We start from the raw sequence: 17,473 nt of genomic DNA on the forward strand, positions 1-17,473 counted from the left end.
TATACATTACATACAGTGTAGAGAGAGACAAAAGGGTTCGTATAATATAAATACATCGATTAAAGTAATATATATATATAAACATATTGAATAAGTATAAAATAGGATCTAGATGTCATATGGTGAAGATAAAAGTAAATAGATACCATTTAAGACATTGACGAAAATGGGAAAATAAAAAGTAAAAATAAACAATTTTTGGGTGTCCACAATAGTTCTGGAATGAAGTGAGAATAGGGCAATAAGGAAGTAGAATAGCCTAAAAAGTCAGTGCTAAGTGTGTTTGAAGTGGTTTAATATGTGTCTATAAGGTAGGGAGATATCTTTGTAATTTTTGTGGTTGACAGTTTTTTCTTCGAGGTTTATATAGAGAGCCTCAGTTATTAAGCGTTTTTGGTGGTTGGAGACAATAGCAAGAATGGAGGTTATGTCAAAGTATGACCTAAAGTCAACGTACCTAAATTCGCCGATATAAGCTGAGTTGCAATTAGGGATGGAACACGGGATATGGTACACTATATTCGAGCAGTATGGAAGGCTAATGGGGTCTTTTAAGTTGCTAAAAGGTGGAAAAGTTTGTTATAGGATTTTAGACCGAAATGTAAGTTGGGGATGGTAGACTGTTGTGATTTTTGTATATTGTCAGAGAGGATAGGGATATAAGGGAGAGATCTATACAACATAACTAGTGGTAGGTTGAGAAGTATTTTGTGAACGAGGTAAAGATGTAGTAGGATTATTGTATGAGTCTAACAGTTTCTGTGTGACCTCAAGTGGGATGTTATTGGTAAGTAATATTGTTATCAAGCGTTGTTTGTTAGTGTGACGGAACTGAGGGTCAGAGAGAAAGATCGGTGGATAAGGTTTTTGACTACGTTGATTTTTTGATGATAGGGGTGTTAAGAGAAAAAATTTAGGAGACGGCCAGAGTAGGTAGGTTTGGTGTACCTATCAGGGGATATGGAACCATTGGGATTTCTTGTAATACAGAGGTCCAGGAACAGGAGAGAGTGGTCAATTTCACGTTCTACAGTGAACCGAAGGCAAGCGTGATACGAGTTGAATGAAGATATGTCGGGAATTGTGTCAGGGTTAATAATGAAAAAGAGGTCATCGATGTATTTTGTAATAAAAATAATGTCTTTGGATGAATAATGGAATTATGGAATGACAGAATCTAGGAGATCATTAAGGACTATGTTAGAGATGTCCAGAGTAAGGGAGTTTCCCATAGCAAGCCCAGCAGTTTGATAAAAGAACTGGTTGTTAAAGGTGAGGTATCCTGACTTACAGCAAAATTCAAGGGATTCAAAGTAAGATGGGAGATTAAGGGTGGTGTGTGGTTCTAGAGAGTGCCAATTTTTCTCAACAATATATGTCAATGGGGACGAGTGCCTGGTCAATGGCGATGTTGGTGAAAAGAATTTCAGCATCAAGTGAAATTAAAATAAAGTTGGCTGGGATATGGATAGATAATAAAAGGTTATAGAGTTCAAAAGAGTTATGGATGTCATATGGATTATCATGGCTAAGAAGGAGGTAGGTTCATAAGTGGTTCTATCAGAGAGGAGATAGTGAATTTTGTCAGTGTAATAAGTTTTATCTATGATGACAGTCGAATTTCCTTTGTCAGATCTAATGACATGAAATATTGTGGACCCAGTTTTCATCTCCCTTTGGGTGAATTTTAGTGTTTAAAGAAGTAAGGAGGATAGCATTAAATTTAGAGTTCAGAGAATGTTTTTAAAAGGATTTCAAGGGATGAACAAATTTTTAATATACAATTGTTAAGTTTTAAAATTTTCTCTTCACCTATAATGGAGATTAAATGGATGGTAAGGGAGAAATCTCTCTCTCTCTCTCTCTCTCTCTCTCTCTCTCTCTCTCTCACGAGAGAGTCTTTGGTCTCTTACCCCCCTCACTTACGCACATCTTAAATTATTGGAGCAGGCACAAAGGAGAGCTATATTACTTGTGACTGGAGGTTATAGGACTGCGCCAACTTCAGCCTTGCAAGTAATTACGGGTCAACTGCTAATATACCTTCGAATCCAGATTGCCATCGCCAAGTACAACATTAAGAAAGGCTTGCCGGCCCGTGTTGGGTCAAGTTGTTTCGTCAGCTCTAGCGGAAGATTCGAGGAAGTTTCTAGTAGAATCGACGACATTGTCTTATCAGAATGGCAGAGGAGGTGGGATAACTGTTCAACTGGAAGACTGACTCATGAGTTCCTACCAGATGTCAGAAAAAGGGTCAAAAATGAATGGGTTGAGACAGACCACTGGGCGGTGCAGCTTCTTACAGGGCATGGCAACATAAATTCAAAGTTACACTTCTTCAAAAAAAGGGATGATCCTAACTGTAACTGCGGAGCCGTGGAAGACGTAAAACATATTATTTTTGACTGCCCTATGTACACTTGTGTCAGACTCGCTTTAGCAGGTGAGTTCTCCTTGCTTGATTGGCCGCCTAAGTCTCTAGAAGAACTCGTGGCAACTCCAGATATGTTTGGCGCATCCAAAAAGTTTGCAAAGAAGGTTTTCCAAATAAAAGCATGATTACCAAATGATTGGTATAATTAACAATATGTTGGCAAATGTAAGAATCATATCTATGTGACAATTCTATGTATACATAGCAGACCCACTTGAATGTAGGTAGGAAGTTACTGAAGCCCTGTTTAGTGGGAACAGCTCTCCAGTTGCAGGCAACCCATTAGCATTGTTGTTAAAATTAGTGCCCCATTGTTATAAAGATTAAGCAATGCCTCACTTAAGTTCAGAGATATTTGGAAAAACGTGAGTGCAGGCCTGAACACTTGGGAACTTTGCTTCCTGTGATGTGCAGAAAGCTTGGTGACCGAGTCCTTTCTTGACTGAATATTAAAGTGTTAGGAAGTTTGGAACGTACCGCTGGTATAGGGTTGCCCTAAGGTACAGCGGGGGGAAAGAAGGATTAAAAAAAAAAAAAAAAAGGAGAGAGAGAGATACTTTATTCATCTATGCTGCCCAAATACATCAGGTTGCTATATCACACAGCATACTAATCAATCCTTGATCGGACATATATAAATTACATGATATAAATAAAACAGAAAGAAAACAGTTTTTTCCCTACAGTTCCCTTTTACAATCAATTTCAGTCTATACACCAAATACAAATTTTTCAATTCATTCCTTTTTTTCTTTCCCTTTTCTGTTCCTTCAATTTCACCTTTTCACAATTTTTGATTCATCCCATCAACAAATTCACCCTCCTAGATCCTCTTCAATGACCCACTAAACAAATTCACTATTAAACGGCAATGTGAGATCAGACCATTAATAATAGTTACAGCAGTAGATCAGTTTACCAAAAAACAAACAAATAAATACATTTTACGAGAACAAGACTAACACACAGATTCAAAGGAAAATATAATAAAAAGCCGGATACAAGAAACACTTAAATGGATAAATAAGTATTAAAAAAAAATAATAATACTAATAAAATAAAATAATTTAATGAATAAATAAGTTAAAACACACAAATCGACAGGTCCACATATTAAAATAAATAAATAAAACAATGAATAATCTCCGAGCTAATTCCCATGCAGGTGATGATGTATGATCCCCAGGGAGTCCAAAATAATATTTTCCGCTAAGATCGCAATATCCCCGATGCTAACACCTAGGCCTTCTAAGAAGCTCCTTGTTCTATCTGGTAATGTTCCACGAGATCCAAACGAGAGGCCTCTCACGGTGAACTCTCTCTCTCCGAAGGTATCGCTGAATTTTTCCTTAAGGAAAGGGACGGATTTTTCATATATTTTCCCTTTCCACTCCACCTTCCTATTCGAGGTCATTACTTTCAAATCTTACCGTCGGATCCAAGACCAGAGCCGTGCCTCCGAATTTTGTAAATGCAACAATACCGGCAAATCTTAGGGATCCGTCGGTGTCAACACAATAGATCTCCTCGAAGCAAGGGAAGTCTTTTCTTTCAAGGAACTTCATCAATTCTTCATTCACCCTGTGGTGCCGGCGTGTTATAAGGAGGGAGTTGTTGGGGCATTTTCCCAGCACATGAGCTGGTGTTTCTGACTCTCAGCCGCATTTGCGACAGAGAGACCCAACTTCTCCTTGCTGTCCACTGGCTCCTGGGACTCCACGCAGGGGTGCATAGTTGATATTAAGTTTCAGGGCATTCACCCATTCTGACCCCGAGAGAACGTGCTTCTTACATACATATCTATTAGCTTTCGGGGTCTCTTTGAAATGGCGAACACCAATACCCTGCCACCTGCAACTGGCCCATTCTTCGAAAGCATCCTCATGCAACGACTGTCGTAGGGCTCTCACACTTTGGTTGCCCTTATCCACCCCAAGCCTATCAGCACATACCGTGATTTCGGCTTTGTAACTGAATATAGACTGGAATAGGGCATCTGGAATATTCGACAGTCGCTGGGCAATGGACCAATGCTGTAGTGGAGCTTCCCATTAACAGTGGATCAGACCCAGTCCTCGATACCTTCTGGGTGCGTACAGCATCACCCGACGAGGTGTTAGCCGGGATTGATTAAAACCATTTTTAATGAGTAGTCTCCTACAATTTATGTGTCTAGATCTATATTGAAACCTTTATTGACCCCCACCCGGACTATCTTCCTCTAATCTACTTCATACAGCCAACTATATTCTTCCAAAAAAGAAAATAAAGATTTTTTTAAAAAATGTAGAGTAAATAATTTAAAGTTTTATACTTAAAAACTTTAAAAAAAACTAAGTACTCAATTCAAAAATTTATTAACACTTACCTTAAAATTTTGATTTTCTGATCATTTCTTAGATTAATAAAACTAAACAGTAGAGAGAGGCCATGGAATCTAAGTATATTGAGCCCAAAATTGGTATTCTCGTATCAGAAGCAGTACTAGTTTGAATTCTGCTGCCTAGTCAACATGCCCTGACTTTCATTTTGAGTTGAACCCTTGTAATAAATCTCAACTTTTCAACTTTGGCTAGAATAGGTCGATAACCTACCTTTCCTGTCTTAAGTTGGAGGCTATTAAATTTCAAACAAAACAAATAGATTGCTTGGAACTAACAAGATGAAGAAAAGAACATAAATTTTAATGAGACTTAACACCTTTCATACAGGCCAGAAATTTAGATAGTTAGATAAGATATAAAGATAAGCATTAAAGTAATGAAGAAATATATTTTAATGAAACAAAAACTACACAGATTATTTTACACTCAACAATAATGTAGAAAAAGAAAGTTTTTATTAAAAAAATATAATTGGTCCTAGTATATTAATACCCTGCATGGGTATTGACAAGGAAAATATTAATATGAGCATTTACGGTACTTTCAAATAAATTTACATAAGAAAGGTTATATTTAACTTGATTATTTTCCTAAAAATTGACCTAATGTTTTTACTATAACATGGAATAAAATTAATTTTTTAATAAAAACAGCAACAGAATTATTACAGTAAATTTGACAGTTAAAAAAAAATTAACAATCTATTTGATAGGGACTTAATAACCGAAAGTTATGCACTACACATAGTGGAAGTAGGTAGCTCATTGGTAAAGCACTGTGATAAAAACTCCAAGGAACCGGGTTTGAATCCAGCTAATGTTCACTTAGAACAAGTACTGGTTGATGTACCAGCATGGGGATTAATCTCCCTCCCATCATGCCACAAAAATAATGAGAAAGGAATTCTTCCCTACCCTCCCTACCTCTGAAATCCCAAATCAATTAAATCAAGTAACATTGTAAAATTAGCTAAAATTGGAAATCGGAGTTTTGGTAATCACATTTTTTGAATTATCATTTGATCTAAAAATTTTCATTTAATTAAAGTAATCTAAATCATTTATTATCTAAGCAAGTACAGAGCTTACGATATAAATTGTAAGAAAATTGTTCTCAGCAAAAGGATAATTTCATCAAAAAATGCCAGAAGAAAAAGTTATAGTTTTATTAAGTACTATTGCTATTCAACTTTCATACTACAAGTAGAGATGTGCTAGAACCATTAAAGTTTAGAACTGTTCCAAAAGTTACAGTTCTGTAGTTGGAAAGTTTAATGTTTTCAGGTCATAATGGGTGAGTCAAACTTTACTTAGCCTGTTTAACCTAGGCTTGTAAAACACTTAAATTGTAGGCTTTACTCTTAATAATTCCAGGTCCAAATAGGGAAAATAAACAAGCCAAATTCCCAAAAATAAAGAGCCAACTTCGGTTACTTTTTTTTAAATCAAAGAGACTTTTATATTATCTCTAATTTTCAAAATATGTTTTATCTTCTATAGATTTAAAACTAATTCAACATAGCACTAATAAAATTTAAATCAATAAAAAAAAAATTAACAATTTTATTATTAATTTTTTAAAGACAAAATTTGTCTGAATTATCACAAACAAATTAAACTATTCAATCCTTTCTTCAGTATCAGCTGACATTTCTTTAGAACCTGGCTGCATCATCATGTTTTTTTTTTTCAAAAAAGTTTTTAAGCCATTTAAGAAATAAGTATTTTCATCATCATTTTTACTTTTTTGACCCCCTAATAAACTGGAATCTTGAAGATTTGATTAATAATTTTATTTTGTCATCAACTTTCCATTAAATGATGCAAAGCCAGTAAGAGAAATAAGTTTTCTGAAAATTACATAAAAGCAGCTGAAATAATTTTTCCGTAATTTGAAAGGAACAATGATTGCATGAATTAAAAAAAAAAATTAATTAAACAATAGAAACATTGAATAAAAATTATAATAATAAACTATAACATAATTTATCATTTGGATTGTTCTCTCATAGTATCGAACATGCCATTTGATGCTGCCCGATCAATAACAGAACATTCTCTAGGAACACTTTCACTCGGATATACTTAATTCAAAACCTACAGGCTTGGTAACATTCAAATAATAGAAAGACAATGAAAAATACATTAAAATGATTTATATTTTTCAAAGATTCTAGTTCACGATGTGTCTGAAAAATAATATTTATATTAAGAATGAAAGTATCTAAAATAACGGAAATCCATCAATTCAGCATATAGCAGAATAAGTTTATTTTGGGGATCTTCGAATTTTTCTTAAAAAAGTAGGTGATATCTGTAAACCCAAAGTTTACACTAGGGGTATTCATGATGTTGTGTTAAATGTTATATGTTTTACCATGTTAAATGTTATAACTATAGGATTGTGAGCAGCCCTATTTGAAGTCATGTTAAACGTTAAATGCATAAGAGTCCCTAGCGGATTTCCTCAGCAACTTGTTATATAAGCCTTTATGTTTATAACCTTCCTTCCAGACCCTCATGTTATTGTTTACTTCAGTTTTGATTTAAGTAATTAATTAAAACATGCCTAGAGTGAGTGAAAAGTGGAATTTGTGTGAAAGTTTAGCTTATGAGTGCCTTATTGATCTTCAAACTTGTGAAGAAGAGAATGAAGATGAGCTAATTGACAACTGTATTGAAAGTCACAACTAATATGGCGGCGATCTCAACTGGTCTATTGTGTGACGTCATTCTCGATTTAACTGACCAAGTAACAGACTCTCTGTCTGTTAAATAACTCTGTTAAATGTTATTTCGTTTTACCACGGCAAAAGAAGGCAATTTTTTTCGATTTAACACGAGTTTTTCCATTTAACACGCTTTAACATAGATCATGAATACCCCTACTGTGTGTCAGCTATATTAAATGTGTTATGTTACATTAACAAGCAATAGCGGTTGGTAAAGGTATAGAAGTAGACCTACAGCTTCTTCTCAGGAATTTTTTCTAGATCAATTTAGAGATGAAAAGTATTCGGACCAATTTATATTGTACACTCTGTACATTACAACTTAACAAAAAAATTGTACAACTTAACAATAATTTCAGGAATATTAACAGTTGAAATTAAGAAAAGCTGTAAAATTTATAATTCCAAATTCAACATCCAGTCTGTTCTAACCATACAAGTACTATATAAATAATTCATAAAAACTATTAGGACGCACAATTGTAACTTTTTTCTTTTCTTCAATAATAAATATATAGTGAAAGGTAGTCTTTAAATATTATAAACAAAATTTTAAGTAAATAAACAGCTAATAATTATAATAAATTAACTATTGTAGGCTAATAATATCTAGAATGAAACAAACATAATTAATTTTCAAAAGAGATGATACAAGTGGTGAAACTCAATATTGATCCATGAAATCTGTTCAAGCCTAACAGATTACAAAAGCATACTAACTACATACACACTGTCTACCAAGAATACCATCCTTCTACACCAGGGTGATATTAAGGGGAAACAAATGGAAAACACAGGTAATGTTTTACCTGTGCATTGCAAAACTTCATTTGTTATCAAAAACTAATAACATCAATATAAGAAGGAATCACAAATATAAAAGACCCAGGTAAGATGACAGTGAATGATTTAAAACTATATTAGGAAAATGCACTTGTTGCCTCTTCAAAGATAATTTTAACAATAAAATATACTTATCAATAGCACATTAAGAAGTGCTAAACCATTAATGAACCAGATACTAAATTTTAAAATAAATATATTTCATGATTAAATTACAATTAAAAAATTATCTATGATGTAATTTATGAAGAGCAAACTTTAAAGTAAGAAAGTGTGAAATACAAACTTTAAAGTAAGAAAGTGTGAAATACAAACTTTTGAAAACAATGGTCACTAACAATAAAAATATAAAAATAGGTGGTATGGTATATTATCAAATAAATATCCTTGAAATATGATTTAATTATTAAATTTTCATGGATAAATTAGTACCATAACCCAATGAGAAGCCATTATGAAGCCAAACTATTCTTACTTGGTAATCGGCTGTATCCCTTGTAGTAACCATTGTCCATTTTAAGTCCTTTTTGGTATATTTGTGTTAAAAAGTTAATTTTTTAACATTATCCAATCTACACAGCAAAAACAAACTGTTTAGATTTTAATTAGCATGCAAAAAGTTAAGAAATATTAAAAAAAAAAAAAAAAAAAAAAGAACTTCACTAATAGACAATACAAGCTTCTATAAATTTGCAATCAAATACAAAATAAATCAGAGAAGCTTAGACAGTGCAAGAAAAATAAATAAATAAAAAAAAAAACTAATCTGGAACTTGAGTGAAGCACTCAGGAAACAGTCAATATTTCTAGACTACGATCTTTTATTCCATATCAAGATGTATTCATAAAAAGATTGGTTAATTGATTAGTAATAAACAACAAACACTAATGATGAATTACACTGAGAAATATCTTTTTATTTTGTTGAACTATTGTACATATAAGTTATTCTAATTAGCATCTTAACCACTATATCATTCTTATACTGAAATATGCAAATAACAATTATCATTAATGTAATTTTGTTTTTACTATTCATAACCACAATAGAAAGCTTAGTTTTAAATTTCAAATAACTACTATAAATTTAGCATGAGCTAAAACAGCAATTTTATGAATTTTCAGAACACAGATATTAAATAAGGAAGTTAAATATTCAATAAATCAATATTCCTTCTTGGCATACAATAAAAAAGTGTGGTCAGCAATAATACACAAATAAGTAAAACCTATTTTATTTATGCCAATGTTTTGACCTGAATTTTAGACCTCTATATGAGCACTGTCTGATTTTTAATTACTTTTTTTGTTACGTCTACGATATCATATTTTATCTTCTATTAGTATCATCTCCTATCCATAATTTATTGTTATATATACTTCCAAGTTTGTTTTTTATTATTTTCTTTTTCTTTTAAAAAATTTCTAAATTAAGGTTGTAATCTTGTTTTTTTTCTTTTCTTTGCAGCCCTGATGAAGGCCTGAAATTCAGGACGAAATGTCAGCACCAATAAAATAAATTTTACTTATTTGTATATCATTAATGACCAGACCCCCCCAATCATCTTCTCCTCATATAAAAACATATCAGTGAGTATATTTTATGAACAGAGGTAATACATTTAAGTGTAATTATTTAGAAAATCCTTTATCATTCAAAATGTAGCTGATCTATTTCCAGCTATTTCACTATTTACATATGTTAAAAATTATAATTTTTTTTTTTTCAAAAATTCATCGGTAAATAATACAATGAATGTCCTACACTAAACTAATCTCAAGTGAAAACAATAAAGAAGACTTTAATACCTAAACATCTAACTAAGTACTCACCAAATATTGAAACACCTAAACCAATTAAGTTCCATTAATTGAAAATTTATTTATAGATTTCATAGATTTTTTTCTGAATATGTTCAAAGTTACATTATAATATAAAATTCAATATGGAGTTTTAAAAAATAAAGATACACAGGCCACATAAAATAAAAATATGAGACTTTAAGAAAGTTAGGAATTTGATCAAAAATAAATTAGGTGACAATAATACTATTATTATTAAGTCATAACGCTGCGTAAAATACACTTTTAGGTGTTAAAACAAGATTTTTCATAAACACTTTAATCAAAATAATATTAAAATGTCATTAAATAAGAATAATAGACAAAATCCATATTAAGAATACTCCATTGTCTCATTTTTTCCATATTAAGTTAATTAATCTTTTTAATATCAGAAACCCCAGAATTTTCCTTAACTTGATGAAAGTTCATGCTTACTGATAACTACAACTTTCATTAACACAACTTCACTGATGTTGGAAAAAAAAATTTTGTTTTACTAAAGCAAAGTAAAAAGGTTGGCATTAAAAATGCATTTTTTGGATCTTATCACAAGGATTGTAATAAATAAGTTCTAAACAAATTGTTTGTTGTTGGGCTTGGATTATAAAATGTTAAGAATCTAGAAGATGTGACAAAGCAGTAAATTTACTAAAATAGAAATAAAATAACAACAACGAATAGCAATCGTTTTTAACTTAATTCATGACTGGTAAATTATCAAACTCATTAACTATTGTGTATATTATCTACTCAAAATAAATTGATTTGCATTATAAACTGAGCGCATATAAAAAAAAATCCTAACAGTCAATTGCTGCTCCTCCCTCCTCTCACTCCCCGCTAACAGTATATATATCCTAAATTCATCCAAAACAGCTTTTTGACAATGAGGAGTTGTATTAGTCAGACCAGATTAATAAATCTTATATAATTTTTAAATTTATCCAATTGGTAAATTATTGTTTTATTTTCATAGGCAGAACACAGCATCTATATATGAACATTGGAGACATCAACTGTCCAAATATTGATTTATTTAAAATAAATCAATAAAAATGTTCAATGTCAAACTATATTTACTACTTCTTTAACTAAGGCCCATCATTCTAGCCACATGAATGAGTTATTTAAACCATTAACAGTGAACACTTTAAAAGAGGAAGTAAGGAAATCGACAGGGTGTTAAACCAAGTAATAATAATTATAAGAAAAGAAAAAAGCTTGAAAACGGGGTAGCATTTGATCTATTCATGGAAAATAGAATTATTCTAAAAATTTCACAAGAACTATGAAAAATGAAACATACACACTTATTTAACCTTAAAATAAACATTGGATACAAAATATATTATTATTCCAACTTTTTTTTCCCAATTATCATTCAGTAGAAACACAGAAAACAAATATTTCAACTCATTATTTTTTTAAAATAAATTTATTACTCAAATTATTACAATAATTCTTTTTAGTTATTTTAAAATAAAATAATCACTTTTAGATTACAAAAATACTGAAAAGCAATTTACAGGATGGGAAAAAAGTATTTGAACTAATTTCGGAACTAGGTTAGCAATAGACAATTATAACACCTAACTTTCTAAAACATAAATTTCATGTTTTGTAAAATTTCAATCCAATTATTATTGTTTATTAATGCTTGCTTCAAACTCATCATTCATTAACTAATTTTTTTTTTTAACATATGTGCAATTATGGCTCTTCATCTCTTTTAATTTTTAAAAAATCTTTCAAAATTTAGTATTTTCCTTAAATGTTTCCAAAATCTATCAAGAACTAGAAGTTTTCATCTAGTTTTAGACTATGAGTTTATATGATATCTTAACCGCACTTGCTAATAAATTATGTGGCAATATATCCACACCTTCAAGTAGTGTTTTATAGAATTTATAATTTTTTTTTTTCAACAGCTAGATTAGATATTACTTCAGTTAATTGAAGCTGGAGTCAGATGCATGGTTCTGACTGTTTTTAACAGTCAAAACCTTATCAGCTTTAATATGTACCTATAGATCAACCCTAACCCGTTTTTCAGCCAACTTAATCATTCTGTACTTAATGTATAGGAAAATGGTCAGGGTTGCGGTCAAAGGAGAAACAAAAATAGTTTACAACTATTTATTTTCCGACGTTTCACCCCACTTTGTAGGGCTTCATCAGGGCTAAAAAGATACAAAGTGATACAATGATAAGAATAAAAATACAAAGATAAGATACAATGATAACCTAGTCAAGACAACCTACCTGTTCAGAACAAACGGGTGAACAGTAGGCAACAATGAAGCGGAAGCAAGCGCGGAGGAGTGGGGAGCTGGCTCCTCCCACCAGCCGTTCAACGGTTTTATTTCAATTTAAAATAGCTCATGTATACAGGAAGTAGTGATAAAGACTGTACTTGGCTTTAGAAAAATATGGATGTCGTTCCTGATGCAGTCAATTTTTTAGTAGATAATTATTTTAATGTAGTTTTTTCGGTGATTTAGTATAGTCATTCTTACTTATATATACCTTTATGTGCATACTCATATATATATATATATATATATATGGACGTGGACATATAAGGTTCGAATTGAACAGGAAATTGCTTAAACAGCATTCCGGTACCTTTCTTCAGGCCAAAAAATATAGTACTTAAAAACATTTATTTCATTACATATAATAGCTCTGTTCTAAGAAGGACTAGCCTACAAATTGCTACACTTCAAGTGAAAAAACAATTGGTTACAATAACACTTATTCAGACCAATGTTAAGAAAACCCCACCACATTCTCCATTCCAGTGACCCTGAAGATTAGGATGATCAGTCATGGGATAGTTATTTATCTATTGAAAATACATGATAAAGAATAAAAATAGATTATGACACTTAAAAAACAAAAACAAAGAAAATAAATAAAGAAATCGTCAAGAAAAAGGGAGCTTTGAGCGAGTGGCTAGAAAAGGCTCTGACTAATTATCTTATTACCTATTTTATCTTCTCAAGGATGCTATCCTAGCAGCTCAATCTTTTAGTTCTCACTCCTGCTGTCAAAGTGTTAATTTTAATTTTAGTAAATGCAAGCATTTTCATTATATTCTTTCTCAGATAAATGTTTTGTTTTATTATTTCCTTAATTTCTACCTTGCAATCCTTTTTTCCACAACTAATTTTCTACTGTTCTTGGAGAAATTTCTAAATATAAATAAGTTTGTTTCAATGATATTTACTAATAATAAAATAATTTCTCAAACAGATTTAGAAATAGTAGTTGTACCTCTACCTTTAATTAATTACTTCTAGCTATCTATTTTTCCTTTCTATTTTCTCTTCTCTGATCTCACTTTTCCTATTTCATTTGATTGATTCTCGAATATGTTTATTAACGTATTGCACACTAACTTAATTTTTGTCTCTTCAGTACTTTAGAAAATTTTAATTTTTTCTCAAGCCAGCCATTGTAATACAAGTAGTACCAAGAGTCACTTTTTTCCCATTCATGTATTCAACATTAAATATAATTTAAAACAGATTCATACCAAGAGTACAAATATGTAAATAATAAAAGTATACCGAGATGAGCTGTATGTATATATTTGATTTTATTAACAAAATTAAGAATATAAAAACAATATTCAAATTTTTTTTTCCTGGAAAAAAGGGGCCAATCTTATTTTCATATACTTTGAATTATTTTAAAATATCACATATTCTTATTTATTATTGATTCACACTACAATTCAAGACATTAGAAGATGTGACGACCAATATAAACAATGATATATTTCACTTATTAGGTATGTTAAATATGTAAAAGATTTTTTTAATAGGTGAAAAAAACCCAGATATATTGACAGAATACAAAAAAAAAATATTCAAAACCAATGATGCTTTCAAATACTTTTTTCCTTGCTGAAATTCAATTGTACATGTAAGCAATTGAAAACAGAAAAATGCATATGCTATTGTTAATATATACTTCAAAAGATATAAGATAAACTGGTTTTCAAACTTTTTTTTATATTAATATTTTTAACCACTACATGACATGGGCAATACTATAGTTACAACAATTAATTTATTTTTAATTTCATAATAGGAATTAAATGATTAAGAAGCAGTAATCCTGAAGATACTAAATTATCTGAAAAAAAGTTATATGCATAATTGAGTTAAGAAAAAACTTTATTATTAATAACAAAATTGTCTGCATAATTCACTTAATTCCAGGAAAACATTTTCAAATATGATAAATTAAAAATGGCAATTCAACTATGGAGCATGCATAATCTGATGTAATAAAATACAATGTTTCGTCAAACATCAGCAAGTGGAGTGATGAACATAAGGTTATAACCCTCAAAATTTGCAGCAGCTGCTATGTCCTAGCACAAATTACAGGATTTTTCCACATAAGATACATTTAATTAGCATATTCAAATTTCTAACAATCTATTTTAAGAAAATAAAATAGATTATAAGTCAGGACCAGATATTGAGCCATTGTAACAATTTAAAACAAAATAAAACTATAAATACAAACCATTGTAATGAAAAATTAACATTTAAAATACAAAAAAAATAATAACAAAAGCAACAATAAATACCACCCAAAAAACTATAACAAAGATGTAACATATCTAACACCAATATAGTTGAAACCATTATATTAACGACATATCATGCCTAAAAAACCAAACTGAAGCAAAAAGGGATCACAAGAAATATACTGAAAACTAATGATGGTAATATACATTTAATTCAGAACATTGCAACCAGTAGATAAAGAAAAACTAGACTGAAATAAAATAATAAAACAAGTAAAAAGGAGTGTTACGCTAAATAATAATATGTATCGAAACCTAATTAAAATTAAACTATTTTTCAAATTCAATAATTTGGGCACAAGGTCATTAACCCAAGGAGAGTGACCTATCTCATGTTCATCAAATGAAAATGTAGAGCTATTCATACAAACAGATTGCGTATACATAAAAATAGCTCCTCTTATACAAGAAAATATCTCTTAGTAATAAAAAAAAAAAAAAGACATGCGATGAGTTTAAAGGTTTTCAATAATAAATGAAAAACAAAACAACAAGGTGGTGTATACCAATAACAACTGAAAAATATTTGTTTCAAAATTGCAACTAAACTAAATAAAGGTTTGATAATAAACAAGAAATATCAACCCTCGCTGATACCAATACACAACAAACCATCAAAGAAGAAAGAAAATTAGATGAAATAAAGAACAATAACGTGAATAAAAGCAAAATTAAACAAGCATATTTAATAGCACTAAATGTTCCTCACCATCAATAAGAAAACTTAGGGTGATACGAACTTCTTAAATGAGTTCAAATAGTTATCTTTATATGTGTGAACAAGAGTAATTCAATAGAAAGATTGAAGAAAATACAATTAATTTACAAGGCACATAAATTAACACCAATCAAATAATAAAACAAAACATTTGATTTTTTGACATTCAGAAAATATACCTGCTCCAATAACTCCGGCATTTCAGACTGTGGTCTTTCAATTAATGTATTGCACAGAATTTTTCCCATTCCATCTCTTGAGGCAAAAAAAACAATTTGTTTCACAAATGCAGGGTTAACTGGATGTAATCCCATAATTTTATCAGATATCATGTTTATAGCATTGAATAATGAACGTGTTTCGCACTACACTTTATAATAAAGAACAGCTGAAATGAGACAGCAGACTTATGGGTAATCTTGCAACAACTAAGGCTAAAATAAAATGCCAGTCATACTGCTTGTGATAAATAACAACGATTGACTAGCTTCACGATGACGAATATAGTTCTTATTGATGAAATTAAAATAAAGTGAAGAACTTGAGGTATTAAAATTACTTAACTAATATATTTTTTTAACAGGTAAATCAATAATAATTAACGACGTCAACGAAGGTACAATTATTGACTTAGATGACATAGAGATATATTACCTTATGGGAAACTAAGAGTAATGATATGAAAAGAAAATTGAAGTTAAAATTAAATCGAAGAGGGGCGTGGCAAAGGTTAAATACTACTTCCATAAAATCTTAAAAGACATTGAACAAGGTCTGGGAACAATTAGAAAATCCGAAATAGATGTTCAGTTATCATCAAGTTATTAAAGTTTATTTATCTATATATAGAGTAGGGTTTTTGAAAAAGTGTTTTTAACGACACAATGAATAGTATGTACATATGTCTTGTCTTCTTCATATTTAATAAACTTCCAAGAGAGTGGAAGATCTTCGACTTCCGAGTACTTTAAAACGGGACGACAACCACAATCAACCCCCAAAATCATACAGATCTGTCTGTTTCCTCATGTGATGAGCAAAGATCCTGGAGTACCTCCAATTAACAAGTCTTTGATCTACATTGGATATACCATACCATGCACGGCAGTATTATTTGTTATACGTCAACCCAAGACTAGGAAATCGCCGAAAAATTACAGAATCATAATGTTAATTCTGTTTGAGAACTCTTGCACCTTTGGTAGCGTGTGGTGGCCAAATGTCCCACAGCAACTCTGAAGGTAAGAGGCCCCTAGCAATTTATATATTCATATGAGAAGTTACCTTGAGGGCAGAAGAGTGGGGATAAGAGATAGCTTCTACTTATTCGAAGGAAGCCTGGAGAGGGGATGTTCACACGGCTCTTTCCTTGGTTCTGCCCATTGGAAATTAGTTTCTAAGAGGCGTACAAAAGCTGAATCGGCTCTTAGAAGGAGAAAAAAGATACGCCAACCGGTAAATGGAGAGGTCAGTGGATGGTGCGAGAGGACAAAGATGAGAATGGTCGCTAATATCCAGGCCATCCTCCTTAAAAGTAAAGTTCCTATTGAGCGCATAATAACTATGAATATACGAGGATAAAGGATATACCCAAGCGAGCTGGTAATCTACCCTAGTGAAAGATTCAAAAGAATCAATTTAAACCTCTTACAACAATAGAGAAGGTTGACGACAACTCAGAGAATAATCTTACTGTGAGTAGACAAAGGCTATAATACAGTTGCACACGAACCTGTTCATATCTTATCAGAAGAGATTCCTCTCGACCTCATTCTACGAAGAATGAATGAGAAGAAAAAACTAAGTAAGTTTCACGAAAGAAGGCTCAGTAGGAATTCCAGGGAACAACTGAAATTACATTGTGGAAAATCCAAGCATATGAAAAACAATAATATGTAAGAACAGCATTAAG

General features: G+C 31.1%; 1 protein-coding gene across 6 annotated transcripts in view; it reads right to left on the reverse strand.

Annotated features, from left to right (window-relative positions):
• Fem-1 (protein fem-1 homolog B) overlaps positions 1–16,169 on the reverse strand; it is a 66,043-nt gene extending 49,874 nt beyond the window's left edge. For 2 of the 6 annotated variants that reach the window (XM_014436337.3, XM_014436336.3), the window contains exon 1: positions 15,741–16,168. In XM_014436337.3, coding sequence (XP_014291823.1) covers positions 15,741–15,893 — 153 coding nt within the window. In that variant the 5' untranslated portion in view covers positions 15,894–16,168. Of the gene's footprint in view, positions 1–8,867; positions 8,965–13,224; positions 13,284–15,740 lie in introns of all 6 variants that reach the window. The other 4 variants (XM_067052613.1, XM_014436339.3, XM_014436338.3 and 1 more) reach the window with 4 other exon arrangements.
• Between the last annotated feature and the right edge of the window lie 1,304 nt (positions 16,170–17,473).

This window comes from Halyomorpha halys, unplaced genomic scaffold, assembly GCF_000696795.3.
Source record: "Halyomorpha halys isolate HHAL.00 unplaced genomic scaffold, Hhal_1.1 Scaffold1872.1, whole genome shotgun sequence".
NCBI lineage: Eukaryota > Metazoa > Arthropoda > Insecta > Hemiptera > Pentatomidae > Halyomorpha > Halyomorpha halys.